The sequence below is a fragment of the Dasypus novemcinctus genome, chromosome 4 (genome assembly GCF_030445035.2).
Source record: "Dasypus novemcinctus isolate mDasNov1 chromosome 4, mDasNov1.1.hap2, whole genome shotgun sequence".
Taxonomy (NCBI): Eukaryota; Metazoa; Chordata; class Mammalia; order Cingulata; family Dasypodidae; genus Dasypus; species Dasypus novemcinctus.
The window spans coordinates 65,803,375-65,828,896 of NC_080676.1; the positions used below are offsets into that span (position 1 = coordinate 65,803,375).

At 38.1% G+C, this 25,522-nt stretch overlaps 1 protein-coding gene across 5 annotated transcripts in view; it reads left to right on the top strand.

The window, feature by feature from the left end:
• IL1RAP (interleukin 1 receptor accessory protein) overlaps positions 1-25,522 on the top strand; it is a 159,968-nt gene that overhangs the window by 41,919 nt on the left and 92,527 nt on the right. For 3 of the 5 annotated variants that reach the window (XR_011648635.1, XM_004460837.5, XM_004460836.5), the window contains exon 2: positions 7,924-7,988. The exons of the other annotated variants lie outside the window; for them this stretch is intronic. Coding sequence is in view for 2 of the 3 variants with exons in the window: in XM_004460837.5 (XP_004460894.1) it covers positions 7,925-7,988 (64 nt within the window). In the remaining variant the exon portion in view is untranslated. The remainder of the gene's footprint in view (positions 1-7,923; positions 7,989-25,522) is intronic. 5 annotated transcript variants of the gene reach the window in all.

Sequence of the window (25,522 nt, forward strand, 5' to 3'; positions counted from 1 at the left end):
TCTAGTCTTCCTCTCCAATCTACTTGTTATTATTTACTGTTTAGAATCCTCAGTTAGTTGCTCCATGTGTCCTGTCCACGTTTTATAGGTGTATTCATTGGGAAAAACTGGGTAGAGTATGCTTTACTTCATTTTACCCAGAACCAAAACCTTCCATAATGTTTTACTTTTTCAGTTTTTACTGATAAATATTGGATTCTGAAATACTTTTCCCAAGGATTCTTATTTTTAGAATATATATTTTTATATATGTTATGATATCAGGGCTGGGGAATGAGCCCAGGACCTCATTTCTGGGAAGTTGGCACTCAATCACTGAATGATATTGGCTCCCCTAGAGTTTTTTTGTTTCTTTGTTTGTTTACTTGTTTGTTTTTTGTTTTTAGGGGGCACCTGGGACTGAGCCCAGGACCTCCCATGTGGGAAGCAGGTACCCAACTGCTTGAGTCATATCTTCTCCCCAAGAATATGTTTATAAAAAGCCTCTAAACTAGATAAAAGATTGCTGATGAAAACAATACTGATTTCTTAAATTTTAGTTCCCTTTCTCTAAAGTGGGCTTAGTAATGACTTGTTCTGTATTTTTCAAATGCTTGTTTGTCCCATCTTAAGTGGACATAGCTGCAAGATATCCCTGAACTTTAGCAGTAAGTTAGACAAGGGAAAAAGAAGAATCTGGATGGGATTAGAACTCAAGGAAGTACTTTTCCTGAAGGACTAACCCTATAAAGGGTGGCCATAAAGAGTGGCCAGGAGTTCAGTGAGAAGGTCATAGAAACGGGCAACTGTCAACTATGGCAGGAATTAAGCAGTTGATACCAACGTTATGGTTACAGGAGGTTCATCCAGCTTGCAACAAAACTTTACATGGGGAAGCGGACTTGGCCCAGTGGTTAGGGCATCCGTCTACCACCTTGGAGGTCTGTGGTTCATACCCTGGGGCCTCCTTAACCCATGTGGAGCTGGCCCATGCGCAGTGCTGATGCGCACAAGGAGTGCTGTGCCATGCAGGGGTGTCCCTGCGTAGGGGAGACCCACGTGCAAGGAGTGTGCTCTGTAAGGGGAGCCACTCAGCGTGAAAGAAAGTGCAGCCTGCCCAAGAATGGCACCGCACACACGGAGCTGACACAACAAGATGACGCAATGAAAAGAAACACAGATTCCCGTGCCGCTGACGACAACAGAAGCGGACAAAAAAGACACAGCAAATAGACACAGAGAACAGACAACGGGGTGGGGGGGAAAGGGGAGAGAAATAAATAAATAAATCTTAAAAAAAAACTTTACATGGAACAAAATGAAAGTTCCTGGAAAAGAAAGGTGATAAGCACTGGCTGAGGGTCCAGGTCCCAACTAGGCTGAAGTAGTGGCTGTTGTCTGAGTATAGGAACTATACGTTGAATCAGAAAACTAAGGGAGAAATCCCATGGCCTGGGGAAGCAGAGATACTGGAGGAAGGCTGCTGCTTGTGAGCTCATGGTGATTGAGAGTTAACACCAGCCTTAGGGCAGCCAGTCAGCATTGTCCTAGTGGGGGAATCCAGTGGTCAGGGTTGACTCAGAGGTAGGAAGATGTTAAAATTTATCAAACCTAGAGAAAATAGGCAATAGAAAGATGCATATGCAGGGGTAGATGTTAAAATACTGAGAACTTATTAACAGTCATCATTAACATTGCTGTTTATTACATAGAAATAAGTACATGTCAGGAACTTCTTGCTGATGACAGACATCCAAATTGATATACTGGGAAGCAACATCTAAGCAACATCTAAGAGGGAAAATATATAAATAGTCATATAGTAAGTGAAATGGATGATGCGGGAAATGCTGACTGGGAATTTATTATATAAAATTTTCAATCATTTGAGGCAAGAGCAGGGTCTCTTAGGCCCCATCACAATAATCTAAAGCTAGGTATAATTTAGACCCTGAGAAGCCATCTGTTATTAGGCAGGTTGTTTTGTTCTCTGCCAGGTTTTCCCATCTCTGAAAACACCAAATGTCCCCTCCCTGCTAAGAGACAAGAACCAAACATGTATTACTAGTTACAGTAATAAAGTTCTGAGGCTGAATGCAAGATGTTAAAGGAACCAGAATTTTCTGAGGTTTCAGATCAGCCAACTATCTGCCACTAACCTTGGAATCTTTTGTTTGTTAAAACCAGCCTGCACAGTCACATTTTCTCTTCAGAAGGCTTTATTCTAATGCATCTCAGGGCAAGGCTGACCCTGGATTTGTGTTCACACAGGGGTTGGGTTATCTTTAGATTAGATTTACCTTGGTAACCTGACTCCTTGCTGCTTCTGGTGTAATACAGTTACTCATGGGAATATTAATTAAGGCCCTCAATCACACTAATTTGAATGTCTTCTAAATGTTGCCTTAGGAAGTTGGCGGTTTATAAGCAGGCAAATTGGGAAAATCTAGAGGTTTGAGGTTTTTTTTTTTTTTTTTTTAATAGCCAAAAGCAATTTGAGAGGCCAGAGTGCTTTAGCATTGCTGTATTGGGGCTGAAATTACTGTGCCCTGAATCTGCAATGAATATCTAGTTGCTCTCAGCTGACAAGGATTAGTGTGGAATTATTATTTTTATTAATGACCTGGATAAGGACATGGGGGGCATGCTGATCAAGTCTGTAGATGACACAAAGCAAAGAGAATAGCAGTTACTGTGATGACAGACTCAGGAGCCAGAATGATTTCAAGACAGAATTTAGTGGCAATCCATCCAAACCATACCTGGTAGAATGATCTCCACAAGGCACAATTTGATGCTTCTATCTGTCCTCTGCTCAGAATTCTTTGGTGATTCCTTATTATTATTTTTTTCACAGAAGCTGTGGGTTTACAATCATGCATAAAATACAGGACTCCCCATATACTGCACGATTATTAACCCTTTGCATTGTTGTTGTACATTTGTTACAATTGATGAAAGCAAATTTTAGAATTGTACTCGTAACATTCACTATAGTCCATAATTTAACATAGAGTTCACTGTTTGTGTAGTGCAGTTTCATATAATTTTTTGAATCTAGAATATGAGTTATCAGGGGATGGGGTGGGTGTAGAGAATATGAAGTTAAGGTTTAAAATGTACAGAGTTCCTATTTGAAATAATAGAAATGTTTTGGTAATGGATGGTGATGATGGTAGCACAACACTATGTGTGGTGTTAGCACTGAAATATATCCGAATATAGTTAAAAGGGGAAATGTTAGGTTGTATATATGGTAATAGGAAAAAAAAATTAAATCCTTTTTGTTTAAAAATTAAATCCCATGTCCTTAGCCTGTTATTCAAGGTCTTGGAATATTCTGATCTTAATGCTCATTTTCCAGCAAAACCTTCTATGGTTCTTTTTCTAATACCTTGTGTTTGAGTCAAACTGAATTATTTATCGACGGTTTCCTATTGATGCTCCATGCTTTCCTTATCTTTGAGCCTTGTTTTCCACCAGGGGTTTCTTTTTCCCATACCTTCCTTTGCCTTAGTTCTAAATATACAGTTCAGTTCTTGCTCATTTTAAAAGCCACCTCTTGTGCTGAGTCTTCGATTGCCATGACTGGAGTGTCTCTTTCCTAGGCTGATCTTCAATAAGACTTATTTGTTCCTCTCTGAGTAGGCTACTTTTATCACTATTTGCTTCGTATTTCAGTTATTTATTTATTTATTTATTTTGTATATCTTTTAAGTCCTTGCTAGACTTTGTCTAGCACTAAAACTTCTGAATGATAACTGTTTGCATCTCCTATAGTTAGCCCCTGCATGTGTCTGTTCTGTACATATTTGGTGATATTGAAATGGTTTGCATGGGATTTATCTACTCTACTAGGAATAAATGCCTTTAGAGGCTACCTTATGTATTCTTGTTCACCAGAGCCCCCTGCAGTGATATCATAGTGACTTGTAAATAGAAAATCTTCAGTACAGTCATATCTCATTTTCTTGTGCTTCTCTTTATTGTGCTTTGCAGATATTTTGTTGTTTACAAATAGAAGGTTTGTGGCAAACATGCCTTGAACAGATCCTATTAGTACCATTTTTCCAATAGCATGTGCTCATTTTCTGTCTCGTGTCATATTTTAATTAAGGTTTGTTCATAGTTTTTTTTGACATAATGCTATTGAACCCATAATAGACTACAGTATAGTATAAACTTAACTTTTATATGAACTGGGAAACCAAAACATTTGTGTGACTTGCTTTATTGTGATATTTGCTTTATTGTGGTGGTCTGGAACTGAACCCATAATATATCCGAGGTATGCCTGTACATATTTTATTGAACAAGTGAATGACCTATGGAGAAAAGATGATTTCCATAAGGTAATGCTGTAAGAATTGGAAGTGGGTAGTGGTGGAAAGAAAGAGGCGTTTCATCTCTGTGATTAAAAGGCTGTTTGATGGAAGAAATGTCACTGTACATACAAGGCAACAGATCTTACAGTGATGATAGACATAATGTCAAAAAAATTTTAAATTTTTTTTAATCTGTTATTTCAATTTTAAAATTTTTTGATAATTTGTTCATTACCTTAAAAACTATCATTATTTCATTTTCTTATTAATTCTATTTGGTTATTTTGTTGGCTTCAATTTTGAAGACATTTTCGATCACAGAAGGGTTACACTGCAAAAGGGAAAGATCATCAGTGGGGTGTCAGAGATGGGGGATGCATCTGTAAGGTATATGATGTGTTCATGGGGCATTGTCATGGTGGGTGAAGAGCCACACAATGACCAAAAAAAATTGAATTCCCATCTTGGGGAACTCTACCATGTCTCCAATGGGACAGCAAGAATTTCCCGAGTATAGGTCAGTGACTAGTGAAGGAGGATGGACCGTTGATGGGCCCTTGACAGTGATGACTGTACTTATGAACCTTTACTTTTGAAATTGAAACTTACCCTATGCACCTATAGGGTGCATAAGAGTTACCTCCTAAGAGCCTCCCTATTGCTCAAATGTGGCCCTCTCTAAGCCAAACTCAGCATATAAATGCATTATCTTCCCCCCAGCATGGGACATGACTCCCAGGGATGAGTCTCCCTGGTACCAACTAGCAATGCAACTGGAAAAAGACCTTGACCTAAAGGGGAAAAGTGTAAAGACAAAAGAGTTTATATGGCTAAGAGACGTCAAAGTGAGTCAGGAGGTTATTCCAGAGATTATGTTTATGCATGTCTCAGCAGGATCACATTGACTCCCAAAGTAAATATTGTCTCAAATAGCAGGGCTTTTGAGGGCCCTGGAAACACCTAGACACTATAGGCAAGGCAGATAGCTTGGTAGTTTGGTGCCCTCCAGTGGGCCCTACTTTGGAGTTTATGCTCCCCAGTGTGACAGAGTTAGATTCAGTGGTGGTTTCTCTACACATGGCTCTTCTGCCCCTTCTATATGAACCTATAGTTAGTACTAGAGTTGATAGGTCCAAAAGACAAATCTTTGGGCTGTCCATGTGCCAGCTGGGCCCTGAATCGCAATAGAGTTGCAACACCTACTTTCTAGTTCTAGTTCATTGGAATCATCTACAGCAACTAAAAAGGAAATGATGATGGACAACAACCATCCCAAGGAATAGAGAGAGTCTGCAACTGCAAGCAAGGTAGTCCCATCCATCTACCCCATGGGATCTAAGCCTCCTCTCAATTATAGGTGGAGTGGGCAACCCTACCCCAGAATCCTCAGGATTGGAGAATGAACTATGGACTAGAGTAGAGTTATAGTTATTCTACTATAGACTTATTGTGATTCTAGCAATGGAAGAACTCTTATCATTGGTGTGGAGACAGTGGGCACTGGAGGTTCTGAGGGGAGGGAGAGGGAAAAATAGGTATAAAATTGGAGCATTTTTGGAACTTGGGAATTGTCCTGAAAGACATTGCAGTGACAGATACAGGTTATTATATACCTTGCCATAACTTACAAAATTGTGCAGAAGAGAGTGTAAACTATAATGCAAACTATAATCCATGCATAGTGGCAATGCTCCAAAATGTGTTCATCAATTGTAATAAATGTACCATACTGATGAAGGATGTTGTTAATGTGGAAAATGTGTGAGAGCTAGAGTAGGGCTATGGGAATCACCTGTATATATAAATATTTGGCAATGTTTATGTAATCTAAGTATCTTTGTAAAAAATAAAAATGTATATTATTAAAAAAAAAGTTGTTTGAGATACAATCAAGTTAACTGTGATATGTGTATAACCAGACTAAAGAAGGAAGCACAATAAGAACTAGATATTTTTGGTGATATGTGGTCAAGAATGGTGACAGGGGAGCTCTAGGTGCTGGAAACTTGCATTGTCCTTTAGGGTCACCACACACCCTGGTTTGCCTGGGCAGTACTACTTTATACTTCTTGTTTCAATGTAGCCCTCTTAAAAGTATCCCATTTTAGATAATAAGTTATATAATTATGGTCTTTAGTTTGCTAGGCCTACTGTATCAAAGCACCACAAAATAGGTGACTTAAAACAACAGAAATTTGTCTTATAGTTCAGGAAGCCAGAAGTAGGAATAATGGTGTTGGCAGGGCCATGCTTCCTCTGAAATCTGTAGGGTTCTGACAGTGGCTTACCAGCAATCATGGTGTTCTTTCACTTGTGGCATAACTCAGTCTCTGCAACCATCAGGTCTGTCTTCTCTCTCTGTCTCTTTGTGTCCAAATTCCCTCTTTTTATAAGGACAGCAGTCATATGGGATTAGGGCCCACCCTAATCCAGTTTGGCCTCATTTTAACTAATAACATCTTCACAGGTCCTATTTCAAAATATGATCACATTCATGAGACATGAGGTTAGGACTTGAATGTATCATTTGGGGGACATGATTCTATCCATTACAGTCTCCTTATTTTTCAAGTACCTCTTTGGCCTTTTTAGGTTGGTGAGTACCTGCAGTAGTGAAACTAGTAGCACAGGCTAGTATATAAGATCTTAGACTCTGTAGTTAGACAAACTTGGGTTAAAATCCAACCTTTGTCACTTACTAGAAGTATCAAGGCAAGGTACAAGATACATGTTACCAAGACCACTCTGAGAACCCTTTATTGTCTCTTGTGTTCACAATAGAAAGCAGAGGTCTTGAGCACAGAATGTCTCAGTAATCTCTCGGTTTCAAGATATATGAACCTACAGAGATTAACAGGGACCAGATATTTATGAGGTAGTAGGGAAAGATATTTCACAGAGTTGTTAAATCTCCAGACCATCTGCATTAAAGATCACACAACCAAGTGTAAGGGCATGGCTATTGCTAGTTGGCTGTTTTAGGTGTTATTAATAAAAAGGCTAAAGATCACAGAAGCTAGACACTAGCCTCCTCATTTATCTCTTCCAATGAGGAGAGAAGAGCAGGGGCAGGAGGACATGAGATTTATATATTTCCCCTTAAAATAAATTCAGAATGCAGCAGACTGCAGACCAAGTCCGAACCCAGGATTTCTAGACTTTCTATTCATGATTAAGAAGGAAAAGTGACTAGATCATAGTATATTTCCAATTGGGAATAGAAAAGGGAAATGAAATGATGGAAGAAGGTCAAATTTATCTGCCAGAAATATGACTCTTTGTGAAAAAACCTAAATGAATATTTTTTTAAGTAGGCAGTTACAGTTCAGTGATTAAGAGATAACTCAGGAGCCGGACTACTGAATTTGATAATACCCCTCCTACTTGTTAAAGCCAAGGGATCTTGGTCAAGTTATTTAAACTTGTCTCAGTTTCCTTATCTGCAATATGGGGATTAAAAAAAAAGCCTATCTTTTTGGTTTTTCTGATGATTAAATAAGTTAATAAGTATAAAACTCTTAGAACTAGTCCATCGTCAGCATGCAATTCATTAGTTATTATTAGTCAAGCATTTGAGAGTAATAAGGACTGTCCCTTACCTTTGTATTTATGTTGACAGGATGGGACTTCTGGGGTATGTAATGAGTCTCTGCATCTTTGGGATCCTGCAAAGCAATGCCTCAGGTAAGTGAATGGCTTTTGACAATCTATTAAAATACAAATCATGCACTGGGTAATATATCAACTCTTTGTGAGACTGAGTTTAAAAGAACATGATATTGTTTCCATTGTCTTTTGTGGCAGCACGTTTGACAGAATCATAAAGTTTTGGCAATAGGAGGAGCCAGTGACATCGGTAGTTCTCGTGGGGCACCTTGAATTCAGGGCACTCGGTTGTGTATGTACAGGAATTCCCCACCACTTTTATGCCCAAGTCAATGGGAACTCTGCTTTTTCCCCTTACATCAGGTCCTAAGGAAAAAGATGGCAGCACAACTTTATTTTCTAATCTTGAATGAAGGACTCAGGGGTGGCCATTCATTGAGTCCTTATTAAACAAATAATGATGGATTTCTGCCATGCTGCTTATATATAGGAAGGAAAAGAAAATGTCTTCAGGCTCTTGCTTTGGGCGGTCATCATGAAACTGGATCATATGAAATCAGGGTTGGAGGGACTGGGAAGTCCATCCTTTCAGATCTCTTCCAATCCCCAGGATTACTGCCTGGAACCACTCTTTTGCACTTCTGGCTAGTGATCATCTAATTGCAGCCCTTTACATCTTTGAACTGCTCTCTAATTCTTAGAAAGATTTTAGAATACATAACTGAAGTTTGTCTTTGTCATTCCACACATTTCTTTGGTTCAATTACTTGGTTGAAACAGAAAATTATTTAATTCAATAGAAAATATCCAGTTCTCTAATTTTAATGCAGGGAATCTAGGGATCTTTATTTTTAAGTTTCCCATGTGTAACTCTCCTGAAGATCATAGGATATACTTTGAATGCCATTGTTTAAATTCCTCTTCTATAGGAGATGCTTTCAGAAATGTTAAATCAATGATCATATAACCATGGCCCCATTTCTACAATGTATTCCTTCAATGGTTCTTCACATGGTATGGATTTGAGCCTTCCTTCTATTCTGATTGTCTCTCATGGTGTGGCTGAGTTCTATGCCACATTAAATATTGTATTGGAAACCAAATATGACACTAAAGGGGAGGTTTAACTAGGACAGGGAACAGCTCAAAGCTGAGAAAAACAGAGGTAATTTGCAATCTTGGTGACCCTAGGGGTTTCACAGAGGAAAGGATGTAGTAAACCGGGTCTGATACTTAGCTGGGACACAAGCTCCACTGGCTTTTTGGACCAGTGTCTGTCCTGCTTGATTTGGGTGTTTCATCTGATTGACTAATGCCATGATATGCTGATTTTCAAATATGTCGACTATAAATCCTGAGTATAATTTGTTTTTATTTGATTCAGTTCTATACTTGAATGTTATCTGCTCATGGGGCCTTTCTTGACCATTTTCACTAATATAGCCCTGCCAATAACTGTCCATCCCTCTATCGTGCTATATCTTTCTTCATAGCACTCATCATTTCCTGACATTATATTAACTCCCTTTTCCTTTCATCTTATTGCTCTTTTTTTCCCTCCTTTTCCCTCCTACCTTCTTTTCCTCCTTCCCTCTTTCCCTCCCTCCCTCCATCTCCCCATCCTTCCTTCCTTCCTTATTCCCCCTTTCCCTCCTGCCCTCCTTCCTTCTCTCCCTGCTTCTCTCACTCCTCCTCTCTCTTCTTCTCTCCCTCTACTTTTAAGCATCTGAGGACAGGGACTTGCACATTTTGTTTGTTGCCCAAGCACTTGCAATAGTGACTGAGTCATACACATACAGTAGACACTCAAAACATGCATGTTAAATGCATGAATAAATGACCCTTCATACTCCTTTTTGCCCAAACTAGCCAATTTTATAATGGAACTTGTTCAGGTCCATGCCAGCAATTCCTCAGTTTGGTTTTGTGCTCTGCCTCACCTTGAAGGAAAAAGGAGAGGCTACAGTGAGAGAGCAGAGAGCCCCGGAAGTTAGCACATAATGGTGCCTCCCTGATGGTTCTGGCAGTGTTGTCCTTCTGAATGACCTTTACTGTCATCCGTCCAAGGAAACCCTTCTCCCCCTCCCCAGTGCTGTTGGAAAGTGAGCTCTTTCCTCAGGAACTGTGACTCATAATTCTGCCAGGGGAAGCTGACTTCTTGAATAAGATAAGTTCTCATACCAGCCCTATTGAGTCACCAAGGGAGTGGGAAACATGCTGTAATCCCCTCAGCCCATCTGGCACATACTCATTTGCCTTCCTTATGAAGAGGTATATTGTGTCTGTGTCAGTGCTACACTTCCTAGTTAGAAGAAGAGCAACAAAAAGGAAGCGTTGTTGACAGAAATGTAAGGGGGAATTGGCTCTGGGATATTAGGGGGGAAAACAGATCACTGCACATCCTGAGGGATCAACTGACTGCTCTGTGCATGAAGGTATCTTAAGAACATTTTGCATTTTAAATATTTGATGTCATTTGATTTCATATCCAAACCATGGGATAGTCAAGCGAGCTAATTTTACTCCCCTTTTTCAATTAAAAAACTTGGGATCAAAGTGGTTAAGGAATTGCCCAAAGCCAAACAGCTAATTCTTAGCAAGATTGAGATTTCAGCTAGTTCTTCAGTTCTCAAGATCCATGTTATTTTTACTAAATATGCTGCCCCTTGGCTCTCCCTAGGATGTAAACAATTTAGAAATATTAAGATCCAAGGAATCACAGACAATAGTTTTCCAACTGTTGAGGAACCACTCAGTAATGGGTTTCTATGCTTTCTAGATAGGCAGTATCTTTACTTCATCCCACTCCAAATTTTTAGACGTTTCTTCAGGAAGTAAATCACTGTGATCCTGAACTCAAAGCTTAGCACTCCCATTTTTGTTTATTATTATTAAAGGTTTCTACTAGTAAACTCAAAGAAGTTCCCCTCTGCTAGAATTTAAAAAGAGAAGTTCATCTCATCACACATTTCTCTTTTGGTATGTTTCATTGGCAGAGTTTAAAAAAGTCAAACTATTAAAACTGCCTTCAGAGAAGAAATAAATATTTTTTAACCTGTGATTCAAGTTGGGGAGAATGAAAACTGCATGCACAGTATGGTGAATTAAAAAACATATTGTCACATCAAAATTATTTGCTAAATAGACCACATAAAAATGATAGGCAATGCATTTTCTGACCAAAATGCACACTCACACAGATCCTTGAATATAGCCTTTTATTTCAATGCCAACAGACAGCTGACTATGGGCCTGGTGTGTGGCTCGATTTCACACACATTATCATTAATGTCACAGAAAACTCTGCGGGGTAGAGGTTCTTGCACTCATTTTGTAGTTGAGGAAATGAAGATCCAGGGAAGTAGCCTAACAGTGCTCCAAATGGCATGCTTGTTAGAGCTGGGTCTTATAGGCTGCCCTGAGTCCAAAAACAGCGCTCTCTGTTTTATACCATATTGCCTTCCTTTTGGACTTTTCTTCTGCTAATAGAGGTGAGATCTCCCTGATTTTTTTTCCCATTGTGTTCCTAAGAAATTTGCAAAGAGTGGAAATGGATCGTTGGCTTATTGAGAGGAAATTACTATATGACAAATAAATAAGTAAATAAAATAAATAAAAATTGTGCTCTGCCAGGAATCATGAGACATTGGTCTAAGTCTTTACTGTTTCATTCTGTGGGTTGCTTCATAATATTACATAAGTCACTTAATCACTCTCTGTCCCAGTATCTTCACCTATAAACCAAATCAACCTACCGAAAAATAGCGATGGCAAATCCTAACCAATTATTCTGCCTTCTTGCTTTTTATTAAAATTATTCTATGTCATTGGCATATACAAGGCACAGTCTTCTTCTGATTTATTTTAAACAAAGTATAATTAGAGTGTTTATCTTACAAAGATTCTACTACTTTCTAAAGATTGTATTTTTGATCATTTTATATTATAGAGTCCAGGTAAGTTTCTTACTTTAAGGTTCCTACAGTAAAGTCAGAAAGAAAGATAAGAAAATAAATACCAAACAGAATGCCATGAGAGAGCAAAGAAAGCATTTATTATTCCTGTTTTTAGATATTGGGGAAGACTTTCTGATCAAAGAATAGCTGTTCTTTCTTAAGAGGAAATGATTCTCTTATTTGGGAACAGAATAATGCAGGACAATTGAAGGGGCAGGGAATATGAGGGCAGTTAGATGCATGCTGCAAAGGTAGTTTGGGAGCAGATTGTGGAGGACAGGAATCCCTGAAAGCAAGAGAATATTTGTGTTTAGTGTGTTTTAGATATAGTTGGCTAGCTTTTTTTAAAATTCTGCTTTACTCAAGTCTAGAATTACATATGGTATATTTAATACTATGTTAATGGTTCTTTCAACTTTTGATAAGTAATCAATCTTGCCAGACCCAATGGCCTCATTTTATTTGAATGTGCTTTTTGAAAAACTCTGTATTCAGATATACTTGTGACTTTCAGCCCTGTCTTTGTTGCCCATGGCTGGCCATCCTGAAAACACTTCATTTCTATGCAATTTAGTCCAAACATTCGGTGAATGTATGAAGAATATAGTTTCATTTTCTTCTTAGACCTAAAGGTCATTGGAACTACAGCATTTCACCCTGTTATCCTTTAACAGCTGCCTCACGGGAGCAGATTTCTTCACTCCTTTTCACTTTTTTTTTTAAAGCTGCATTTATATTTTGAAAACCCTGATGTTTATTTTTAAGTTACTCATAGTTCCTAATGGTGGCTCTTCTCCAGCCTGATGCTGGCTTTGCCAGTATAGACTTTGTAGACCAGCTTCTTGTACCACAGTGATAATTCTACAGCTAGGAAAATAACCTGATTTTTTATGGGTGGATTAGTTAAGGGAAACCATTATTTATGCATGGGTTCATATGGTTCTAGATGGCAATGTCTGGTTTATAAGAATTTATTCCACCCTTTGAGTAATCACCTTTGTTTCTGCATTGTTTTCTTTGAACATTTGTTTCTGCCATATTGAGGAGGAGCTTTGTAGAACCAGATAGCTGCCTTGATTTTTCAGTGTATCGTTCCTGGCTCTGTTCCCATCCATTTTTATTCCACTGCTTTTAAACTTTATTTTCTTTTTAGTTGACTAACATCTTTAGGAAATAAAATATATTTGCATTATATTCCCAACCTCAAGGTAACAACGTGATGATTTTTCTGTTTTTAAATTCACTGGCTGTTGCTCTCTCTCATTTATTTGAGATGAGAGAGAGAAAGAGAATACATTTTACAAATAATCTGGGAACCTTAGTCTATAACTTCAGGTACCTGCCATACAAACTTATAAAATCTTATGTAGAGAATTGCTTTATTTTGTCTTTCACTGCTTTTAGAGGAGAAGGAAACAATGAAAATGTAAGATGGCTGAGAAAAGAGAGAAAACATAATCACACATTCAATAATCTAGACTTGACTGGGCTCTGTTGTTTTTTTATGAATTTCATTTTTCTGCCAATGTATACTTGTACATTGTTAGAAAAGTAAATATCATTTTCCAGCAGTGTTGTACTGTCTGGAATAATAGTTTAAGGTTTTTTCCCACCAGCTCTTTTTTTTCCTTTCGAGATACTTTCATGTGTTTTGAAGTGCTCTTTGAGGTAAGCAGGAGTGCACATTTTGACATGTATAACAAGGTATTGGTTGTATTTTTCCCTTATCTTATGTAATAGGCCATTGTAGCCCCTTTGTGGCTTGGGATTGCTATGAAGCAGTCTGGCCTGGTAAGGAGCGTTGCCGACTGTGCTTCATAGATGGATCTTGAGGCCCTATGTGTAGGGGCTCTGATAAAGCAACTCCTCTCAAGAGGAAAGAAACCAGAAGGGAGTGCACCAATCAGTTGCTAATGGTTTTTCTACTCTTTGAGAGTTGATGTTTTAAAAATTATATTGAGTATTACATTTATTCATTTATATTTTTATTATATAATATAATAATCTGATATTGATATATTTGTTATTGCTTATTTATTTTTACTTTGAGTATGGTAAGTGTTATTTGATTCCTAATTATTTATGCTTGCCATAACAAGTATAGCTATAGCTGAAATTTAGGACTTTATTATTTTTAAAGCAAGCATAGTTAAACAAACTACTGTTCCCAGGTGAATTTTAATCATTATCAACCATTATTTACTATAGTTCGTTTGCCCATATTTTGGGGAGAAACCTTTAACTATTCCTCCTGGGCTTGTTTGCTGTTCAGACACATTAAACTTAATAGCTTTAAATCGATGCACTTGATTTAACTCTGTTCTTTCTCTCGTTCCTTAGAGACTTCATATTATCCCAAAAGGTGCTCAATGAACGGTTTTTACTTTTTAGAGTGTGCTTCAGTATGCTAAAGGCTGCCAATGCAAAATACCAGAAATAGGTTGTTTTTTATAATGGGAATTTATTAGGATAAAATCTTACAGTTCCAAGGCTGTGAAAATGTCCACATTCAAGGCATCATCAAGAGATGCTGTCTCACCAAAGGTCAGCTGCTGGCAGTCCTGGACTCCTGCCGCATGGCAAGACAAAATGGCAGCTGGTCTTTTCTTTCTCCTCCAGGCTCACTTTCTCCCTGAACTCAGCTGTGGGTGATCAGGCATATGGCTTTTCTCTCCACCTTGGGGACCCCCAACCCCAACCTCCAGACTGCAGGTGGTCCTGGAGTTCTCCCTCATATAGAAGGATAAATGGCAGCTCTTTCTCTTTGTATCTCTCCAGAAGGAGGGCTGAGACCCACCCTGGGTCATACCTCACTGAAGGACTCCAATCAGAGGCACCTAACTGAATTCAATCCAATCAAAGGGTCCCACACCAACAGGAATGGATTAACTCCTAGAACATGATCTTTTTTGGTATTCAGAAAAAGCTTTAAATTGTCACAGAGAGAAAATACTGATTTTGTTCTCATATTTTCTAATTTTCTTTGGAATTTTTAAGTCCTTCTGGTTCCCTAGAGAAATTGAGATTTCTCTTATGCAAAATTTTTGACATCTGTGGCTTGATTCTAAAATGCCTCTTCAGCAGTTTTTTACCCTTTACTTAAGATGAAAAATGAAGAGCGAAGGGAGGGGATGGATATAGGGGACAAATGTGGAAGGAAGAGGAAGAGAAGGAGAGAGAAGAAAGGAACAAAGACAGAAAGAAAGATAGACAGAAATACTAAGAGAAAAATGGAGATACGAAGACAGTCTCCCCACAGAGGAAATTGCTGTACTTGATGTAAACTAGCTATATACTCTCTCAGATCATAAAGAAACAAAAGAAAACGAAACAAAAACATTTCTTAGTGCCACACTTTTAAGTTACATACTCCCTCCTTTCTTTGTGACCTTACATTGGATGATTTCTTTCTTCGACAGTGACTGTTTTTTAGTTTTGTGTGTGTGTTTGACATTCTCTTTTCCTCCTTCCTATGATATTAAAATGATGTACAGAATTAGAAGCCTTTAGTATTACACAGATATTTCCTCTCATCTCATGCACTTCCAGTCACAAAAGCTAACAAACTCTCCAGAGATAACCCTTTGTAAATCAGGATACATGTGCTGTGATGGAAGTTTAGCTGATGGACGCATAGAGCCCTGCATGGCCTTCACAATAATGGAGAAAGCGGAGCTGGCAGGTGAGAGTGCAGGATTCTGGTCTCTCTTTTGCCTTCTGCTTTTTTAATTCGAAGGCAAAAACAATCAAGTGTGGTTCATAATTGACAAAGGTGAATCATTTGTACTATAGCAGCAGATTGCTTGGGGTTCAGTACAGACCAAACCTATATCGAGGCTTAGGAGAAGTGTGGAACTTTGGAGAATAATTGAAAATATGGAAATTGTACACAGTAATTAGTCAATGGACGAGTTGAAGGAGTCTCTCCTACTGCGTGCAGTGTTCTTTGTGGAATGCTAAAGGGGTTTTCAGAAAAAAGGGAAAGCAGGGTCTTTGTTCCAGACCTTTATTGGAGCAAACTCTTAGTTATCTCACTTTTATTACTCTAAATTTCCTGTTACTAAAAAGGTTCTTCTCCTCATCTACAATAAAGTGATAATCAATGACTGCAGTAATACCCATGAAGCATTATACAATATTGAATTTTTTAATCACTAAAGGAAAATCATGTAAAGCTAAGCATGGCTTTTAATCTCTTTTATTCAAATTCTCTGGAAATTGGTAATAACTGAGTAGTATTGTGTGTGTGTGTATGTGTGTGTGAGTGTAATTAATAGAAAGGAAGGAAGGCAAAGGAAATAACATTAATTGAACCAGGGAGTTTATACATATCAAAATGAATAAATTTCTGAACACTGCCATAAGGTAAGTGTTTCCATCTACATTTTACCAGTGAGGGATTTCAGACCCAGAAAAGTGAATTAACTTACCTAGGCCCACGATAGCTAATAAGTAGCAGTAAAATCTGTATTGCTATTTGACTCTAATATGCATGCTATTTGTACTATCCCATGTACCACTGAATCTTTATAAGCAAAACTCTTCACTTTTCAAACATGCCAACCAAAGATTTCTGTAAATAATTGATGATCTGGAACACACACATTTGAAAAGCAACATTCAAACAATAATAATAGAGAAAATAGGATGTGATTTTTTCCTGATGCAAATGCTATTTTAATTTGATTTTCTCCAAGCATTCTTGAAACAAATATACACTTCAATAGCACATATTCAGATTATATTCCACTTTCTAGGATTATAATAAAGTTACTAAGAAAAAGTTCTAAAAGATTGCAGATACATGAGGGAAAGGTGGCTTAGTACAGATGCAGTAATGGAAATGTAGGGTGGGAAGTTATTAAGTTTAGCATGCTGCAAGGTTGTGTTGGCATTTTTCATTTGCTTTCCATGTGGCAAACTCAGAGACCAAATGATTATAACTCCTTGTCTTTTCCTTCTTACCCAACTACTGCAGACTCTTTCCCTCCTCTTAGTTGTTATGAGGTTTACATGAGGCTATGAAATTCTAGGGAAAAAAAACTTCAATCTGGGAAGCAGACGTGGCTTAACTGATAGAGCGTCTGCCTACCATATGGGGAGTCCAGGGTTTGAACCCAGGGCCTCCTGACCCATGTGGTGAGCTGGCCCATGTGCAGCGCTGCCTAGCACAAGGAGTGCCGTGCCATGCAGGGATTTCCCCCATATAGGGGAGCCCCATGCACAGGGAGTGTGCCTTGCATTGAGCTGCCCTGCATGAAAAGAGGCACAGCCTGCCCAATAGTGGCGCCACACAGACACACAGCTGATGCAGCACGATGATGCAACAAAAAGAGACACAGATTCCCAGTGCTCCCGAGAATGCAAGCAGACACAGGACAACACACAGCAAATGGATGCAGAGAGCAGACAATGGGGGTGAGGGGGTGGAGGGAATGTTGAGAGAAATAAAAATAAAATCTTTAAAAAATAATAAAATTCAGTCTGAAAATGCTAGTTCTTTTTCTTCTAGACTTTGGCAGTGATTGAGTGTGAAAGAGTTTTGAAATTTGATTGTGGTTTCACTTCTAGTGCCATTTTATTTCTGATAGAGCTGGAATGTTTTATCTTTCTCAAAAACTGTCATATTGTGTGTGTGTGTGTGTGTGTGACAACAACGGAGCTAGAATAGCTGTCATATGTATTCTCCAAGTACACAAAAAATTGGGCTGGGGAGATTATCACTAATCCATACAGAGGTAAAGCTGTTTCACTTACTATGACCTTTCTAGAACTGAAATCCCAGCTGATTTGATCCACAAATCCTCTTTCAGCTCCTGGGAAATCAGATTTTTCATAGGTTAGTCATGCATTTTAAAGTAATCCTTTTGTCACAAGAGGAAGGATAATGTCTTCTCTTATTTTGATAATGCACATTTGTGGTTTAATAGAAGCAGGTCAAAGATCTATATAACCTCTACGTTTTGGGCAACCAATACTTCATGACTGTTCAACTCAACAGTTATTTCCTGGGCACCTGTTATGTACAAAGTTTGTACTGTATGGAATGTAAAGATGCATAAAACACTTTTGATTATTCATTTGCAGTACAGGGGTAGGTGCTAGACACTATGCTTGATAAGCAAGGCAGAACTTACCTCTGTCCTCATGGAGCTTACAGTCTTGGCAGGAGAGGGAAGACTTAAGAAAACAAGTAAATAAACTCATTTAATTTTTTAAAATTTCTCTGAAGGTTATCAGGAGGGTACATTACATTGATAGTAGAAAGTAATGAGGCAATATTCCAGATAGGTTGGGTAGGGAACGTCTATCTGAGAGGTCTAGTGAGACTTAAAGGATGAGGCTAAGACTCTTATTTGCAAAGTAGAAGGAAAAGGTGGGAAGGAGGAAGCATATGCCAAGGCCCTAAAGCCAGAAGCGTCCTGGTGCCAATGTTGGTGGAGCTTTGGCAACCAGAAGGAAAGTGGCATGAGATGAGGAGGAGGAAGAGGTGGCAGGGTCCAGCACCTCTTGAGGGTGTTGTTCCATTTTCCTTCATTGTAGTGGGAGGTCACCAAAGTGAGGTGAGCAGGTCACTGACATTACCAGTTAAGTTTCTGAGTGGTCATGCTGGCTGCCAGGAGGAAATAGATGGGAAAAGATGTCAGTTTCTCTCAGTAATGATGGACAAGGTCTCCTAACCACCCCTTTTGCTGCATAGGATTTAGAAATGCTGTATTTAAAAATAAATGTTTTTAAAATGAATTGCTGAGTTGGTAAGAAATTCTCAGAGGCCAAAACTGAAGTGAAAATAGGAATCCAGAAAAGAAAGGAAGCCAGCTCTGCAGCTGGCGGCTGCCCAGGGCAGCATCCAAAGTCGGTGGGAAAGATGTATTTAAATGCTAGGACAATTGGGAAATTCCTTAAAAATTAAGTTAGATTCTTACCTGTTGCCTTACCCCAAAACAATCTCAGTGATATCAAACATTTAAATGTAAAAAATAATGCACTAGAAGAAAATATTTGAAAACAATTTTATAAAATTAGAAGGAAAAAGGCTTTTTTAGATGTATCATCAAAAGTAGGGGCCATAGAAGAAAGTTTGATGACATCCTGCATAAGGATTGACAAAATTAGAGTAGCATCAAAATACATTAAGTGAAGTTAAAGAACAAGTGAAAAACTGGGAAAATATAGGTATTTGCCTAAAGATTAATGTCATGAGAACACAAGGATCTCTTATTACATGCAAATGAAAGCTTCCAACATAAATTATACTGTGTGGAAAAGTGGGCAAAAATTTGAAACTGGCAGGATGGCATTTTTAAAAAGATCAAAATATATTGATCATACTAAAAAGAAGCTCAGGCTCATGAGTTAGTAAATAAATGCAAATTAAATCCACAATGAGGTGCCACTTTTCACCCATCAGAATAGCAAAGATTAAAAGAAACAGTCCTCACTGATATACGTCAGTGCACGGTGACAGGAAAGGCAGTGAAAGGGTATGTGGAGGGCATTGTAGCTATTTGTTCCGTAGATGCCACCAAATGCCTCCCATGGACCTTGTAATGATCTTTCCAGACATATCCTAAGGAAATAATCCAGGAAAGACATCATGATATTTCCACATCTATATTTTTCATAGGATTGTTAAAATGGATAAACACTGGAAATAACAAATGTTCATTGATAAAGGCTACTTAAGTTGTTAAATTAGTAAAATGGAACAACATGGGGCCATTAAAAGTCTAATATACTACCAAAATCACTATGTTATACAGTCCCTACATTATTCTCTAGATTCCTTTCAACTGGAATATTATATCCACAGACTACCCCTTTCAACAATTTAGGATGTTGGTGGTGGGATGATGTATGGGAGACCTGTGTGATGATATGCATGTTTGTTTTGTAAGTTCACAACTTATACTATACACTTATGTTTATGTATGGGTGTCCATGGATGAAAGATAAACTTCAATAAAAAAGTTTTTAAAAGTATAATATACACTTTTATTTGTTGACTTGGAATTGAGTTTATGGTAGAAGTTTCTATTTAAAAACAGGTTGTAAAGCTGCAGGTCTGGTATAAAACTTCTAAAAAACTGTGGTAGTTGTTTACTGGGAGCAAATTGCTAAATTTTCAGGAATTTTGCAGGCCCACTGTTAAATTGCTAGTAGTTTGAAATTGGCCATGGTAGGAGTATTTACTGTACAGAAAGTGGTAAACAAATGCAATAAATCAGCCATACCCCTAAGCTGGTTTACCTTCATACCGCTATGTGTGAGCTTCTGTGTGTATTTATGTAGGAAACTTTGCTAGAATAGATACCCAAATCTTAATAGTGATTATCTTTAGAAAGTAGGATTATGTGTGCATTTATTCCCTCTCCCTTTTAAAATAATTTTGTGTATTTCAGAATATATTACAATATAATTATCCTTATAATTAGAAATAAATAGTAAACAATTTTTGGAAGTAAGAAAGAATGAAGACTTGAGTTTGTTGGAGTCCTGGGATGGCAAATAGGGGATACCTGTGAGAGATATTGTATAAACACTGGCTCTGTGTTTTTCCCTGTAAATTAGGATGTTAACATCCTTAGCACAGAGACAATTTCGACATTTGTGAAATGACTTTGGTAGACTAGTAAATTAAGAACTTTGTGAAAAAAGAGTTATTATTGTTGATATTTCTGCTGTGTAACCATGGCTAGTATAGGAAAATAATATCAAGAAAATAAATATTAGCCACCCAAATATTTGGAAGCTGAAATCAGTAGTTCACTACTTCTCCACTTCAGTTTGCCCTGAAAGTACCTATGTACCCTGGTTCTTATCTATTTTATCTGCTATCTTAAACATTTCTACTGATTACAGGCATATTTCTGTTTTTGTTTTTGTGTGTGTGTGTGTGTTTTTTTTGTCATTACTGTTTTTAAAGAAATCTGTACTACAGATATAGTGGGCCAGCTCTCAACCTTTCATTATCTGTAGGCCTGATTATACATGTATTAAACAAATGACTCCTCATTCCTTCATTTTGCCTGCAGCCTTTCATTCCTCCAAACAAGAAACATTTGTAGTTTTGGATTTAAAATATGTGCCAAAGTTCACATTATCATTATATTGAAAATTCACATACAAGTTTTACATGGGCATATGTTTTCATTTCTCTTGGTTAGTTATCTAGCAGTAGAACTGTCAGGTCATACTTTAATTCCATGTTTAACCTTTTAAAGAGCTGCGAAACTGTTTTCCAAAGTGTCTGCTAACACTGTGGATAAATTCTGAAATAGTAGGTTCATCTCAAGTTGGCGACTGTAGCACAGCCCTTTTACAGAATGACTCTGACAGTTTGAAGCTTTTGTGAATCCCAGATAAGATCATGTTCTTCGAGCTAATCCATTCCTGTGGGTGTGGGACCTTAGATTGGCTTGAATTCACATGGGGGCCTTTGATTGGAGGATTTCAGTGAGGCGGGACCCTGGATGGGTCCTGGCCTTCTTGCTGCAGCACTTATAAATGGGAGAAACATGCAGAGAAAAAAACCTCAGAGAAAGAGTTGCCATTTTTACCCTGCCATGTGAGGAAGGACTCCAGGCTGCAGAAGGACAGAGAAACCCCGCGAGGCTGAGAGGCCAGAGGCTGGAATCAGTGGAACAGCCCAAAATGAAGAGATGAGGTCCGAGGGAGAGATGAACCATATGCCTGATCACCCACTGCTGAGTTCAGGGAGAAAGTGAGCCTGAAGGAGAGGGCAGAGACCAGCGCCATTCTATCTTGTCACATGGCAGCAGTCTAGAATCTAGCAGCAGCTGACTTTTGGTGAGACCAGTCAAGCCTTGATTTGAACATTTTCATATCCTTGGGAGTGTAAGATTTTACCCTGATAAATTCCCATTATAAAAGCCCATCCATTTCTGGTATTTTTGCATTGGCAGCCTTTAGCAAACTGTACAGACTCCTTATGGTAAAATGTATTACATCATAAATGAAGAAATCATGGTGAATTCCCAGGACTTGGCCCTTTAATCCTTGATCCAGTAGAGGAGAATCTGACCATTTTCTTTTTTGTTAATACAACCCATTTAGATCTCTGTTCTGGTTGCTCAGAAAATGTCCTAGGTTAGAAAATGTTCAGGGTAATTCACAATATGCAATGTAGAAAAAAATATCCTGGACTCAGGTCAAGTCTGTCTCTAAAGTGACTCTCAGTGTCCTTATCTATAAAATGAAAATGAGAATCTCAGCCCTGCTTACCTTGCAGAATTCTTATGGAGATCCAATGTGATAATGTATTTGAAAGTTATCTGTAACCGGCAAAGGCAAGTAAGGAAGCAAAAGATTGGAAATTAACATCACACACTTGGCAGATGGGTAAACACCAGCTGGTCTTCTATATTACAAGATTATGATTTAAATTTTGTCTTTTGAAGGTGTACTTGCTCACAAGAGTCCACATGCCCAGGTGTGATTAAACCTTTGCCCAGAAGTGTTTTCATGAGCTCTGGGTACATATTTACTTACCAATTTTCTAAGAATTCAAAGGCAGGTAGCAACATATTCTTTAGAAGCAGTTGCTTTAAAACCAGTCTATGGTTCCAAATTCTTTGCTACTTATTCTGGACTTGATAACTCAAAATCAGTTGAGACTTGTACTGTTTTTCAATTGTTTTCCTCAGTATAACTGTGAAAGAATGATGGGAAAAGAAAATTTATGAATTCATTCAAAGTTCATTTATTGAGGTATGTCAGTGAGCCAAGCATTTTCTAAGCTTTGAGATACAATGCTGAACAAAATTGGTCTTGCTCCTTTCTTCAAGCTGTTTACAGTCTCCTGTGTTTTATGTCCGAGGGTCTGAGGGTCTCTGTTATTTACCATGATGCATAGATGGCGCTGATGTTGTGTTTGCTTCAAAAATGAACAAAGTGGAGGTCAAATTTAGGAAATAAAAGTATGAGTGAAAAATAATAGAAAGACATAAGCATTTTTGATATTGAGATTAAGCTCTGCTGCTAATTTACTGGGTGACCTTGGGCAAGGTACTTAATCTCTCTGGATCTATGCTTCCCCATCTGAAAATGGTTTAGTTCTTTCTCATCCAAGCACTTTAGAATTCCACTGGTGCAGTTGTAAATTTGAGGTTGAGGAGCTTCTGGACCAATTAACCTTTCTTTTTCTTCATACTTTTCATCAGCTCACCATAGCTCTTCATAGACTCCTCTGCAATATCTTCATAACTGGCTCCTCCTCCTCTACTCTCAAGCCTTATAATCCATTCTTCACACTGCAACCAGAATTATCTATTTAAAAAGTTAAATTATATCATGTGTCTCCTCTGATGAAAAGCCTTGAAGTATTTCCCATTATTCTTAGAATAAAATTTCAATTCCTTATAGTGCCCTACAATTACTGTATCTTCAGGTCCCTATTAGTCTTTTCACCCTTTTCATATTTCCTTGTCTTTCTTGCTCCCAGAAATGAAGAATCCTGGGACTCTTACAGATAGCCACATAACACTGCCCTTTCCATTCCAAGGCCTTTACTAAAACTCCTCTCTACTTTGCCCCTTATACTCTGGTTTCTAGAATATTTAGTTCAAATGTCTATTCCTCAGGAAACATGCCCATTCTCCTGCCAGGACAGCTCAAGCTCAGTTAGGTTCCTATAATTTACATTTTTGTATCATCCTCTATTTCTGTCTCATGGTACCCCTTTCAATAGCCATTAAGTAATTAATTGTGCAATTAATTGATTAGTTATTTAATGACTGCCATTTCTAGGATGGACATTCCATGAGGACAGGGCACAGTTTTATTTGTCTCTGTGTCTTTATTTTTATTTTATTTATTTATTTGTTTTTAAAGATTTATTTATTTATTTATTTATTTATTATTTATTTATTTCTCTCCCCTTCCCCTCCCCCCTGCCCTGGTTGTCTGTTCTCTGTGTCTATTTGCTGCATCTTCTTTGTCTGCTTCTGTTGTTGTCAGTGGCATGGGAATCTGTGTTTCTTTTTGTTGCATCATCTTGTTGTGTCAGCTCTCCCTGTGTGCAGCACCATTCCTGGGCAGGCTGCACTTTCTTTCACGCTGGGCGGCTCTCCTTACGGGGTGCACTCCTTGTGTGTGGGGCGCCGCTATGCAGGGGACACCCCTGCGTGGCACGGCACTCCTTGCGAGCATCAGCACTGCCTATGGGCCAGCTGCACATGGGTCAAGGAGGCCCGGGGTTTGAACCGCGGTCCTCCCATATGGAGACGGACGCCCTAACCACTGGGCCAAGTCTGCTGCCATCTCTGTGTCTTTAGTGCCTGACAGAAGGCTTTATACTTAGTAGGTGCTCAGTAAATACTGGGAAAATGAATAGATAGTTAAATAACTAAAATTTCTTTACTTCAATTATGAGATGATTTTGTATGAGGGAGCAGGACATGGTTGTCAGGGAGTTCTGAGGAAGCATAGACATTTATCTCATTGCAGTTATTGATTTCTGCTTTTCCCTGTGAACTTTCTTCATTCTACCCCATTTAGAAACAAATAGCTGTTAAACTCTATGTGCTGAGCACTGTGTTAGGTGAGCAGGACCTAGGCCTTGTGTTTGAGCTCTAGCAGAGAATAGCCATATCTTCAAATAACAGTTATGCAAAGTAGAAAGTGGTGGTGTCAGGAGAGAGAAATTGCTATGGTGTAGCGTTTTAGAAGTGAGAGCAATTGCTTCAAGCTGTGAGCATCTAGGAAGGCTTTCTAGAGGGTTAGTCTTGATATTATGCCTTGAAGGATTCACATCCTTGATTGCTTGAAGATGGCTGCGAAAAGTATCTATGACTGGATGCTTACCCTCTCCAAGTTTTTAAAGACAAATAGCTAATCAAAAAGTAGGAATTAATGGTTTGATTTTTCACTCCAAGAATTCTGATCTTTTTTCAATTTTTAATTTTTTTTATTAGAGAACTTGTGCATTTATAGAAGAGTTATGCAGGATTCCCATACACCACCCCACCACCAACACTTTGCATAGGTGTGGAAGTGATGATAACACTTTTATTATAAGTGTCTTTTTTTTAACAGTAGTTACCTTTGTTACAATTGATGAAAGATTATTAAAGTAGTTCTATCTATGGTCTGTTATTTATATTAGTTGTATTTTCCCACATATACCACCCTATTATTAATACCTTTTATTAGTATTATACATTTGTTATAAATTCATGAAAGAACATTCTTATACTTGTACTATTAGCTATAAGTCCATCTTCTACAATAGAGTTCACTGTGTTGTCGTCCTTAGTTTTATCTTTTAATTTGTATTCTGATAATACATACTTACTGAAGTTTCCCCATCTAACCATATTCATCTATATAACTCAGTACAGTTGATTTAAAAAAATTTTTTTTTAATTTACTTTTTAAGTTACATATAGTAAAATTCACATTTACCACATGTAAATAAAAATTCTGTGGATTTTGACAAATGCATGCAGCTGGGTAACAACTGACACAATCAAGGTACAGAAAGTTTCTATTGCCTCCACAGTTTCTTTTACTGCTGCTGTGCCATCAGCGCTTCCCCACCCCCAAGCCTGGCACCCACTAGTCTGTTTTCTGTTGCTTTAATTTTACCTTTCCCAGATTGTCACATACACACAGAACTGACTTCTTTCACTTGGT